Source organism: Mustela nigripes, chromosome 9, assembly GCF_022355385.1.
Source record: "Mustela nigripes isolate SB6536 chromosome 9, MUSNIG.SB6536, whole genome shotgun sequence".
Lineage (NCBI taxonomy): Eukaryota > Metazoa > Chordata > Mammalia > Carnivora > Mustelidae > Mustela > Mustela nigripes.
The window spans coordinates 36,048,088-36,060,731 of record NC_081565.1 but is presented as its reverse complement, the minus strand read 5'-3'; the positions used below and the strand labels follow the sequence as shown (position 1 = coordinate 36,060,731).

Genomic DNA, 12,644 nt, shown 5'->3' with positions numbered 1-12,644 from the left:
AGTTTGAGGGGAATTCTAGGAGGAGATCCACTCAGGTGGGGAGGACCATGGGCCCATATTTCTTTTATTAATTGGCAGGTGCAAGAACTTCAGAGCCCTCCAAGAGCCAGCCAAGTTGTAAAGGACTGTGTGAAGGCCTGTTTGAACTCCACATATGAGTATATCTTCAACAACTGTCATGACTTGTACAGTCACCAGTATCAGCTGGTAAGAGGTTCAGGATCAGGTGGGATCCACTGTCAGTGACTCTTGGATCCTCAGTTTTCCTTTACTGTGGTTATGGTGGAAAGGAGCTCAGGACAAAGTCCTTGTTGTTCTTGAGGATGAGTAAAGTGTAGAGTGAGGACCTTCTAAACCAGGTGAGACATTTGTGGGTTAATAGGGACCACTGGATGAGATGTGACATAACTGAGTTGAGCAGAAGTGGCAACAGTAAGTTTTAGTTTGGTGCTAAGGTAAGTGACCAAAACTTGGGCAGTTTAGACGGTGAGTAGGTGAATTCTCAGTCCATCCTAGAGTCTTTTTTCTCTCCCAAGCTTAATTTGTTATAGGCTGCTTTCCTCTGAGATCTGTAGTTGTCTCTCTGAACTACCAGCTTGTGGAAATTTTAAATTTTCCCTCTGATACTTCTCTCTGCACTACATGGTCTTCTGAGATATATTCATCAGCTGACTGTCAAGGCTGACTCTTCTCTGTCTTTGAGGCTGAGCTACATCATCTGTTCTATGCTGACATCCTAACTTACTACCCAGTAACCGTGTATGTTTCTCAAGATCCTTTCAATAGTATCTTTTATTCTCATTTCAAAGCCAGGACTTCTTTTTGGGTCTTGTTACTAGATTACAGTTTCTGTCGAAATAATTCTTGCAGACCATGCACTTGCAAAATATATGCCCTTTAGTCCAACAAATATGTATTGAATGAGTCAGGTATGAGGAAAGCATAGAGCTCCTTCAGTTAGTTCACAGTTCGTAAGAAAATATATAATTCTAATCAAAGCAGTCTGTGAGAAGTGCCTTGAAAGCTGAATAAAATTGAAGGGATTCCAAGAAGGAAGAATCCACACTTGATCAGGTATTGGGAAAAGCTACTAAAACAAGGGCATTTTACGTAAACCTTAAATGATAGTACTACAACCTATTGCAAATAATGAGAGGACAATCTAAATATTGGACTGCAAATAATGAGAAGACAACCTAAATCTCTTGAACATTTGCCCTTTGAAGAATACATTTAATTTTTAATGCTTCCTAGGAGTACCTCAGCAGAGACTAAAATCTTGTTCACACTGCCTCTTCCCATTCCCAAACATACTCTTTGTGCCAGCCCTATCTTTAAGGCTTCCTCCTTTTAAGTTTTATAAAACCTCCCCTTGGTTCTAAAGCTCATGGGAGGTTTTCCTGGAGCCTTTGTTTAACTTACCACACTCTGGGCTCCTCTGTCATCTATCTGTAGATTCTCTTGGTTGGAGAAGACACTGTTCTCAGCTTTGATTTTTCAACTATGCAGGGGTCTTTCTGAATATTTAGTCTCTGCTCCCTACCATGAGATGAGCTTGGACTTTGAAAGAGGACTTGTAAACCATTCAGACATTTTTTTTAACCTTTGAATTTTGCCAGCAGTTTTTTACTTTTTTCATTCTCATTTTCTCGTTATTCATTATTTACAGTGAGGTAAACCATTGGTGTCTTTTTATTTCTTTCAATCACTTAGTCATTGGTTCATTCATCCATTTAATTCCTTAGCAAACTGAACATGTAGGGATGTGAAGTTGATCAAGACACATCTCTGTTTTTTGCAAGCTCATCATTTAGTGGAGGTAGGTGGGACAAATTACTAGATTTATTGTTTTTTTTTTAATTTACTTTATTGTCTTTTTTAAATTATTTTTTATTACTGCATTTTATTGTAGTTGCCAAAGGTTCATAGAGCGTGTTCTGGGAACTTAACAAGGGAGGCATCTAAGCAGACCCGGGTATCAGGGACTACTCAAAAAAGTAAAGCTCAACTGGAATTTTGAGGAATGAGTAGGAGTTGGCTAATGAAAGGGGTTGGGGAAGAGAGGGATGCCATATAGAGGTAGTAGAATGTTTGGAGGCACAGAATTTTGAATGAGTATGTTAATTTGAAGAAATATAAACAATATAGTTAGGGTAGTTACGAGTCAGGCTTTGGAGTTCAGCTATCTGGGATCAGTTCTTGGTTCTACTGTTTATAGCTATAAGACCTTGTGCAAGTCATGCAGCCTCACTGCCTTTAGTCTCCTCTTCTGTAAAATTAAGGTGATGGTAATTTCCATCCAATGGAGCAGTTAGGAGGATTAAATGAGATAACCCATGTAGAATTCTTAGGGTGCCTGGCACTTAAGCACTAAATAAGTGATGGTGGTAGGGCAGTGATGGCTGCGAGGAAAGGGAATTGGTAAGGTGTGGGGTTGACAGATCATATACTGAAGGCCTTTTGTGTCAAGCAGTGGAGTTGAAGTTTACTGAAGGCCTTAACTGAAGACCATTGAAGGGCAGAGGAGTCACACTATGAGATTCTCTTTGCAGAAGGATCACTAACAGCTATGTGGAAGGGGACTGGAATGAAGATTAAAAACCAGTTAGGAGACCCTTGGATGATAAGGATAGGGTAGTGGCAGAAAAAGTTAAAGGAAAAGATGTATTTAAGTGATGTTAAGCAAGCAGAATCTAAATTTTGTGGGTTCTGTCCTGGTTTCTAGTAACTTCCATGTAATACAGGCTTATTAAGGACTGTAGAGACTGTGATGACATATGGCATCCCACATAAAAGTCCTATCCCTCTTCTTCTGTGTGGTTCCAACTTCGCTTTTGTCCCAGTGGGAAACAAATGTCCATTCCAGCAGTGACCCCTCCTTGTCCTGTCCAGGGTCTGAATGTAGAGTTGCTTCTTTTTTCCTGAGATTCACCACTGTATTCCTTTACCTCTTCCCAACCAAGTCTTTTTTCTTCCCCCAGCTTTACTAGGATATAATTGATGTATAACATTGTGTAAGCTTAAGCTGTGCAATGTGATGATTTGATACAAGTGCATGCTGTGAGATGTTTACCACAGTAAACATAATTATCACCTCACATAATTATCATTTTTTGTTGTTACGGTGAGAACATTAAAGCTCTGCTTTCATATTGATCTTTCCAGTATATAGGACAGTATTTTAGCTATAGTCAACCATGCTGTACCTTAGATCCCCAGAACTTACTCATCTGAACTGAAAGTTTGTACCTCTTGACCAGCATCTCACCATTTCCCCATCCCTATCTCCTGCCAAACACCACTCCACGCTTTTTATGTGTTTGGTGTTTTTAGATTTTATATATAAGGAAGATCATACTGTATTTGTCTCTTTCTGTCTGACTTATTTAATTTAGCATTCTGTCCTCAAAGTCCATCATGTTACTGCAAAAAGAAGGCTTTCCTTTTTTTTCGTTGCTGAGTAATAATTCATTATATTTATATACCACATTTTCTTCATCCATTCATTCACTAGTGTACACTTAGGTTGTTTCCATGTCTTGGCTTTTATGCATAATGCTACAATAAATGTGGAGGTATCAGTAAATTTTGGAGATAGTTATTTCATTCCTTTTGAATATATACCTGGAAGTAGGATGGCTGGATTATAGGATAGTTTTGTTTTTAATTTTTTGCGGAACCTCCATGCTATTTTCCATAGTGCTCTACCAATTTACGTTTCCTGTAAACAGTGTGTCAGGATTCCCTTTTCTCTATTTCCTGGCCAGTATTTGTTATCTCTTACCTTTCTGAAAATATTTATTCTAACAGATGTGAGATGACATCTCTTTGTGGTTTTTATTTGCATTTTCCTGATGTTTAGTGATATTAAGTACTTCTTCATATACTTGCTGGGCATTCTTTGTTGTTTATTTATTTGAGCAGGGAGCCCCATTCAGGGTTTGATCCCAGGAAGTTGAGATCATGACTTGAGCGGAGCTCAGATTTAGCCAAATGAGCCACCCAGGTACCTCTTGCTGCTGAACATTTGTATGTCTTCTTTGGAGAAAGGTCTATTCAAGTCTTCTACCTATTTTTTAATCAGATTTTTTTGTTTGCTATTAAGCTATGCAAATTACTTATATTTTGGATATTAATCCCTTAGCAGATATAAGGTTAGCAGATGTTTCCTCCCATTTTATAGGTTGCCTTTTCATTTTGTTGATTGTTTCTTTTGCTCTACAGACACTTTTTAGTTTGATGTAGTTCCACTTGTTGGTTTTTGCTTTTGATGTGTGTACTTTGGTATCATATCCAAAAAAATCATTGCCAAGACCATTGTCAAGGAACTTTTCCCCTATGTTCTCTTCTGGGAGTTTTATGTTTTCAAGTCTTGTATTTAAGCCCTTAATCTATTTCGAGTTAGTTTTTGTGAGATGTATAAGAAAGGGGTCCAGGTTCATTCTTTTGCATGTATCTAATTATCCCAACACCATTTATTTGAAAAGACTGTCTTATCTCTTATCTGCATTGAGTATTCTTGGCTCATTAAGACCTTAACTTATACAACTAGGCAAATAGCTTCATAGATACAGTTCTTCTTCCTCATAGCATTCATGAGGTTAAGGGAAGTCCTTAACCTACTGAAGGTTGAACCCACTTGCATGCTAGGTCTGTGCAGTAGCTCCTGCAGAACTTGAAGGAGCTTCTCAGAGCTGAGATGTATATGTATGTGTGTGATAATTTAGGGGAGGTGTAAGAGGAGACTGCCAGTGGGGTCACATGGAACTAGACCTATTTAGTGAGGCTGGAGGGGCAACTTACTTTGCCTGAGGAGTCACTATACTCATAGCTATTTAGAGAATGAGGAAGGGGGTCAGGCATCCTTATGTCTCCTAGACCGACCAAGCGTATCATATTAGTTCCTTGGAGGTGGGGAGAGAAGTGCTCTGGAATGGACTCTTTGTGTATAAGGACCTCCCAACAGTCACCCCTTTGACAGAACATGGGCAGTCTTGTGGAAGACAGGCTCTAGGAGAAGAAGAAGGGTACCTGATTCTAAAGGAAGGGGTATGGGGACGGAAAGAGAAAGAAGACTGGAGGCATTCTCCGTATTCTACTCTGACTCTCACTGTCTCCTCTGGAATAAGAAACAGGAACTACCTCCAGAGGAACAAGGACCCAGCATTCGGAACCTGGATTTTTGGCCCAAACTCATCACGCTCATTGTGTCAATCATAGAGGAAGATAAGAATTCCTACACACTCGTTCTGAACCAGTGCGTATCAACCCACTTGGCCCTGTTTGGTTGGTGGTTGGCATGTCCATCTGTCTAACAGCCTCTTTCTTTCCTATCTCTGTGTGTTTGCAGTGCCACCTCTTCTTCCTGTACATCCGTCTGTCCCTCTGTCCCTTGTATCTATCTGAGTAACTGTTTCTGGAGACAGGTGTGGAAACGTAATGGGGGGCCCTGTTCAGACTGAGCCAGCCTCCCTGGAGTGAAAGCCCCCTGGGAATGGCTGCCATATGAGTCCCAGGGGATCCAGAGACCATGTGTGTATGTGTTTGTCCACTGTGAATAATGGGCTTTCTTAGGCCCACTCCTTGAACTTTCTCGTCCACCTTCTTTAGCCTGGGCCTGCCTTCTAGCTCCAACCCTTCTCTGGGCCTCAAGTCCCTGCCTTCTGGGCATCCTCTTCCCTGGACCGCCTTGCCTGAGGGAATCCTTTATCCCACTTGTCCTTCCACTGGCTCCTGGGTCCCTTTTCTCCAGATTGAGCCCAGTCCTATTTCCTAGGCTTCTCCTCTCTTCAGTCTGACTTCCAAGAGATTAGGCACATAAGTTTTGGAATCAGTCAAATCAAATAGCTCTTGCTTTATTCTCTGACTGTGGCTTCTTCCATCATCCAGGTTTCCTCAGGAGTTGAATGTGGGAAAAGTCAGCGCGGAAGTGATGTGGCAGCTCTTTGCCCAAGACATGAAATATGCACTGGAGGGTAAGGGTACACCAAAGGCAGTGGACTGTAGGCTGTTAACCCAAGCACCTTGTTTGCTGTCCCTTTCCTCTCCCAAACAATTATAAGTTTTGGGTGAATGGTATGGTGAGAAACTAGAGGGATTCTAAGTCATGTCAGGAGTCCTTAGGTAGGCAAAGGTTCAGCCAAAGTAATAATGGAAATGGCTATGTGGATGTGAATTTCCCCTTCCAGTTTTAGACCAAGTGCCTGTTTAAGACTTTCCCTAACCCAAAGATCAACTCATCCCATGCTGGGTGTTGTCAAGTGGCCCACTTTCTGGAGTATGAATGGTCTTGTGAAGTTTATCTTTACAGTTTTAAAGAATCATAGAACCTTAAATACATAGATAAGACTATTTTCTCTTATTAGAGACTGCCTGGCCTGGCTTTCCTTAAAAGCTGTTCTGGATTGGTATGACAGAGCCAGAAAGATACTTCCTCCCTCCCTTCTCTTATAAAGCAGTGTCATGGACAAATTATTATTCATCTTGTTTATTTAGCTTATTCTTTTATCCATTTCCTGCTTTGGTTGACAAAGATAACACTGTCTGCCTGTATACTACCTTCCCATTTGTACCCTTCTGTGTTCACTCATTTAGCTGCCTTTCCTGTTGTTTCTATATGTTAGTTTGCCTCCTCAGTCTGTGCAAGTGGACTTACAAGGAAAGGGAGCAGTCTGGGGTGAGGACAAATCAGAGTCTGGATCTGTTATTTTGGTGGAGTGGCAGGGAAAATGGGTAACCCTCAGACTTAAGCTTTTGAGGTTTAGGAGCTGAGGTTGAAAGAAACCTTGAAGATCTGTTTTAAGTTGGAGACAGCCAGAAACTGTACATGTACATTCTGTAATTCTGCCCCAGAGCAATGGCTCCCTCTTGCTCACACCAGGTCAAGCTTGAGGCTATAGCCCAGGCCTTACCCTTTCAGGCCACTTAGAAAGTCACTTGTCCCCTCTCCAGTAGCACTCAGCAAGCCTAATTTGGGAGAGTATGGTCCAAGTTCTTGAAGAATCCCAGCTCTGAGGGGTTTTGGCGGGGGCAGAGGGGTAGGCAAATACCTGTGAAAAGTATATCAGTTTCACAAGAGGGATGGTATGAGGTGGAGCAGAGGTTTTCAAACAGAGGTATCTCAGGAGCTAAGTGAAAAGGGAATAGCCAGGTAGGGGGACAGGGTTGCTGGGCTCCGGGACTTTCACCTGGTGCCAGTTAAGTCAGTTCTGCTTTTATCAATTTTATATGGGGTTCTAGATGAGATTTCTCTTGAAAGGGGAGTTCTGCTAATGTTTACAACAAACATAAAAGGATTGAAAAACTGCTTTAAGAGAGAGAAGTAATGTTAACCTCGTTTCAAATCTCACTTTCACGACCTAATCAGCATTGTGTTTTTATTTTTATTTATTTTTTTTAAGATTTTAATTTATTTATTTGACAGAAAGAGATCGCAAGCAAGCAGAGAGGCAGGCAGAGAGAGAGAGAGGAGGAAGCAGGCTCCCTGTGGAGCAGAGAGCCAGATGCGGGGCTTGATCCCAGGACACTGGGATCATGACCTGAGCTGAAGGCAGAGGCTTTAACCCACTGAGCCACCCAGGCGCCCCAGCATTGTGTTTTTAGACCAATTTTTGTGAGCTCGCATTTTCTCATCCATAAAACGGGAGCGATAATAGCATCTGTTTCATTGAGCTGATGAAATAATGTGTAACACACTTAGGATACTGCTTAGCATTTAGTTGGCCCTGAATAAATCTTATTAAAGACAATAAGAAACCCCATAGGCTCATGAGCAGAGATGCAGTACAAGCAAAGTAGCCTTTTTTTTTTTTTTAAGCGAGAGAAAAAGAGCAAGAGTGAGAGCTTGTGAGTGAGTGGGAAGGGGCAAAGGGAGAGGGAGAAAGAGAATCTTAAGCAGGATCCACACACAGTGCAAAACCTGATGCAGGGCTCCATCTGACAACCCTAAAATCATGAGCTGAGCTAAAACCAAGAGTCAGACATTTAACCAGCTGAGTCACCCAAGCACCCTGCAAAACAGCATTTTTTTAACTTAAATTCAACTAGCCAAGGTACAGTACATCATTAGTTTTTGGTATGTTCATTGATCCATTAGTTGAGTGTATCACCCAGCATTTTTATAAGAGTTCACGTTAGGGGAAAATAGGACAGCTAGAACAAAGAGACACTAGACATAGGGATGGCAGATGATGTTGTAGTAATTTAGGGCTGAGGGGTTGGGTTTAGAGTAGAGAATTGGAGAGGGAATAATGAGTTTCGATAACCACTGGAAGGAAGTTTTAATAGGACTTCATGACTGTCAGAATGTGGAGGATAGGACAAGGGGAGGAGTTTGGAGACCTGGATGATAAAAGGATAGTGTTGATTCCAACTGTGAAAATGGTATCATTCACCCAATTTTTTTAAGTCAGTTTTATTAAGGTATAATTTACATACATAAAATAAAAACACTCTATATTTTGATGAATTTGACAAATACGTGACTGAAGAGGAAGAAGGTAGATTGATGCTCATCATTGAACAAGATGCTACAATTAGTGTGTGTACTCGGTTCAGCTTCAGCTGAGATATTAAATTGTGAAAGATGGGGACTAGAGTTAAACTCTGGCAAAGTGAAATGGCCAGCAGGGCCTTAGACAAACAGTACCAGAACCAAAGAGAGATTTGGGGGAGATAGCAGCAAGCTGAATAATTGAAATCATGAGGTTGAAAGAACTCCAAAGATGAAAGATACGTGGAAGGAGGGATGTGGAAATCAGGGGCAGGAGAAGATTTAGAGACTCAGTAACCCTTTATGAGAGACTAACCATCCCTGTACTTCTATCAACAACAACCTCATGCAACTTTATCGGGGCTTGACTCCATGGGACTTGTTAGAATAAAGGGTGACCACTGTTTCAGCAGTCATCCTGTTAGTTTCTGTACTACAGAAATTAATACTGAAATTGAGTTTGGGGATCAGAGTACAGATAAGGGATTGATAGAGAAAGGGAGAATTATATAAATACAGTAGCTTGAAGATCCCTAGAAGAAAGCAGTTAGGGAGTTTGAGGAATGATGGAGCAGTACTGCCTCCACTTCTAGTGGGTTACTGAACAGGAAGGAAAGAGAGTCTTCCTCATGGTACATTTTTATGTCTCTAGGTTCATGCACTGGTTTAAGGATAGCAGAGTGTGGGGTGGAAGAGAAGGGGCAAGCCCTGAGAAGTCTCTCTGATGACCCCAGAGGTGGTGCTGCCTGCCATGCCAGGAGATGAACTTTCCTGGGACTGGGAGCATTTTGCGGCTGAATCCCAAGCTCCCATTTCCTCCACAAGGGTCTGTTATACTAATTCACAAGGGCCAACCACCCCAGATTGGATTTCTGCTTTGATGTGGAGGAGCATCACCCATAGCAACTCAAAGTTGAGCGGTAGAGGTCACAAGGACCCTGAGCTTCCTTTCTCTGTTACTCAGTACTTTTCCCCCATTTGCCTGATTTTTTCCCATTATGTTATATGTAAGCACATTGTTCGATTTTATTATTTCAAATTAATTTTTTATTTATAAAGGGGATGGATGAAGAGAACCTGTCGTTGTAGCCAGTGCCTGATGCAGGGGTGGTGTTTGTCCTGGATTCTCCAGAAGGCTCTGAAGATCCAGTTAGATGACCTTAAAAGTCCATAATAAGCATCTCATTTTTTACAGCATAATAGCCCTTTCATCTGCTGTGTTCCTGTGGTTTCCAAACTGACTATTCTTATTTGCATACTTCTCAGAGAGTTCATTTTCTCAGTGTCTCAACTGTATTCTGGGGCACTTTAGTTTACCTTAAGATGCTGTTACACTCTGGCTGCTTAACTGCTCTTTCTGTCAGCCCACTGTGGTTTTCCCTGTCTCTGTAGTTGTCATTGACTCATTCATACTGTGTGTAGCTGCTCATCGCTTCATCTAAGCTGATCTGTGGGAATGGCCCAGCTACTAGGATTAGAGAAGACCTAGGAAACCACCATCCCTCACTAGTCCTGGGCAGCCTCTCCACTAATCAACATTAGCACCCACATCTCTTCCTCCTCTTCTTCATCAGATGCCAGTATCTCAGTTGACACTTCTAGAAGCTAGAGCAAGAAGACTTCCATCCAGGAGTTTGGCTTAGTCTCTAAAAGATTTGGACCAGGCTCTTGGAGAACAGAGTACTGGTAGGGGGAGATGGTTGTGAGGAAGTGGTTGGGAATCACCCTTGTTTTAAGACTTCTGATAGAGCTGCCTGGCCGCATCTGCTGCTTTGGGAAAGCTCAGGAACCATGGCCTCTGCTGCTGGGACCTGACTCAGCTTCCTTCCCCACCACTAGAGCATGAGAAAGACCGGCTGTGTAAGAGTGCTGACTACATGAACCTACACTTCAAGGTGAAGTGGCTCCACAATGAATACGTGCGAGATCTGCCTGCCCTCCAGGGGCAGGTGCCTGAGTACCCAGTGTGAGTCATCATGTGGGCACTACATGGGAAAGGGAAGGGGTCCCTCCATCTTAGGGGGTGGGCAGGACCTATGTCTTCATTTCAGTTCAGCAAGCCAGTCTTGAGACTGCCAGTTCTAGGCTCTGTTGTAGAAAGAGAAAAGCATCAAACTGTGCCCTATCTTCTAGAAGACCCTAGTCTGGTGAAGCTGTTAAGCACATGGCATATGCCAACCACTGGCTCTAACCCCCAATTCTCCTGCCTGGCTGCAGGTGGTTTGAACAGTTTGTCCTGCAATGGCTGGATGAAAATGAGGATGTGTCCCTGGAATTCCTGCGTGGGGCCCTGGAACGAGATAAGAAGGATGGGGTAAGTTGGAGCCTTGGACTGCACTTGGGTCAGGCCAGGTGTCCCAGCATTTAGCTGCCAGCAAAAGTTCCAGGGCTTTACGCTGTCTTCGGCTTGGGTCATGATCTCGGCGTCCTGGGATCGAGTCCCACATAGGGCTCTCTGCTCAGCAGGGAGCCTGCTTCCCTCTCTTCTCTCTGCCTGCCTCTCTGCTACTTGTGATAACTCTCTGTCAAATAAATAAAATCTTAAAAAAAAAAAAAAAAAAAAAAAGGTTCCAGGGCTTTAGTTTCTTCCCTGTGGAGTTCATAAGGAAGGCCAAAGAGCCTCCCCTGCTAGGCAGCAGGAGCCCTTTTGAACCCTACACACTTGGGAAAAGATAGTGGCTGAAGATGACAATCCTATTGTTGGTTTTTCTTAGTTCCAGCAGACATCAGAGCATGCACTCTTTTCCTGCTCTGTGGTGGACGTCTTCACACAGCTAAACCAGAGCTTTGAAATCATCCGGAAGCTGGAATGCCCAGACCCCAGCATCCTTGCCCACTACATGAGAAGATTTGCTAAGGTGACCATAACCCTCCCTTTTCCCTTCCATTTGCCTTTACTATGCTCACCGCCTCATCACAGGCCTGAGCTCAATTCCCCTCTGTGGTGGCCTTCCAGTAAAGTCACCCCGTTCTCATTTGCTTGTGTCTGGGGCAGACTGGTGGGTTTATCTTGGTGTGTTTCTGGGGTTGAGAGGGAACTTTGTCCCTTACTATGAGATTCCGCTCTACCTCCCTATTGTTGTTCTGGGATGACAGGTATGATCTCAGGCAAGATCTGTGTAGGGAAAGCTAAGCGTTCCCTTGCCTTTCCTTTTCTCTTTTTCTTTTTTGTTTTCAGACCATCGGGAAGGTGCTGATGCAATATGCAAACATCTTATCAAAGAGCTTCCCAGATTATTGCACAAAGGAGAAAATGGTGAGGGTCAGGTCCTGGGAGCCTAGAGAAGAGAGTGGAAGACATCTGAATCCTTGCTTTTGAGGCTATCCTCGGACCGAGGGTGGGGGTGATGCTCCTGACTTGATTCCAGTAGGGCTTCTTTTGAGATTATGACACAAAATAAGAAGAACTGGACTAGGAGTTCGTCTGAACCTCCATTTGGTACTTAATTTTCTACTAAGCTAGAGCTTTACTTAATCTTTCTTTTTTTTTTTTAATTTTTTATTTTTTATAAACATATATTTTTATCCCCAGGGGTACAGGTCTGTGAATCACCAGGTTTACACACTTCACAGCACTCACCAAAGCACATACCCTCCCCAATGTCCATAATCCCACCCCCTTCTCCCAAACCCCCTCCCTCCCAGCAACCCTCAGTTTGTTTTGTGAGATTAAGAGTCACTTATGTTTTGTCTCCCTCCCAATCCCATCTTCTTCATCATATATTTTTTTAAAGATTTTACTTATTTATTTGAAAGACAGAGATCACAAGTAGGCAGAGAGGCAGGCAGAGAGAGAGGGGGAAGCAGGCTCCCTGCTGAGTGGAGAGCCTGATGTGGGGCTCGAACCCAGAACCCTGGGATCACGACTTGAGCCGAAGGCAGAGGCTTTAACCCTCTGAGCCACCCAGGCGCCCCTAAATCCAATTTTTTTCCTTAATATAAAATATATTCCTACAGCTTAAATGTTGCAGGGAAAAATATTCTTACTGGTATTTTTCAGTCTTATGACCATCATGACCATTGTTCATACATGGACCCCTAATTCTGTTTATTAATTTCATTTCCTTGTTTTCTAGAAAAAAATCATCATATATATATTTTTTTATATTTTTTATTTTTTATAAACATATATTTTTATCCCCAGGGGTACAGG

The 12,644-nt window shown here is 42.5% G+C and overlaps 1 protein-coding gene across 7 annotated transcripts in view; it reads left to right on the top strand.

Annotated features, from left to right (window-relative positions):
• The window catches only part of UNC13B (unc-13 homolog B), a 250,768-nt gene that overhangs the window by 230,767 nt on the left and 7,357 nt on the right, over positions 1–12,644 (top strand). For all 7 annotated transcript variants that reach the window (XM_059411408.1, XM_059411409.1, XM_059411410.1 and 4 more), the window contains 7 exons: positions 79–207; positions 5,130–5,257; positions 5,890–5,975; positions 10,331–10,457; positions 10,709–10,805; positions 11,206–11,349; positions 11,670–11,747. In XM_059411408.1, coding sequence (XP_059267391.1) covers positions 79–207; positions 5,130–5,257; positions 5,890–5,975; positions 10,331–10,457; positions 10,709–10,805; positions 11,206–11,349; positions 11,670–11,747 — 789 coding nt within the window. The remainder of the gene's footprint in view (positions 1–78; positions 208–5,129; positions 5,258–5,889; positions 5,976–10,330; positions 10,458–10,708; positions 10,806–11,205; positions 11,350–11,669; positions 11,748–12,644) is intronic.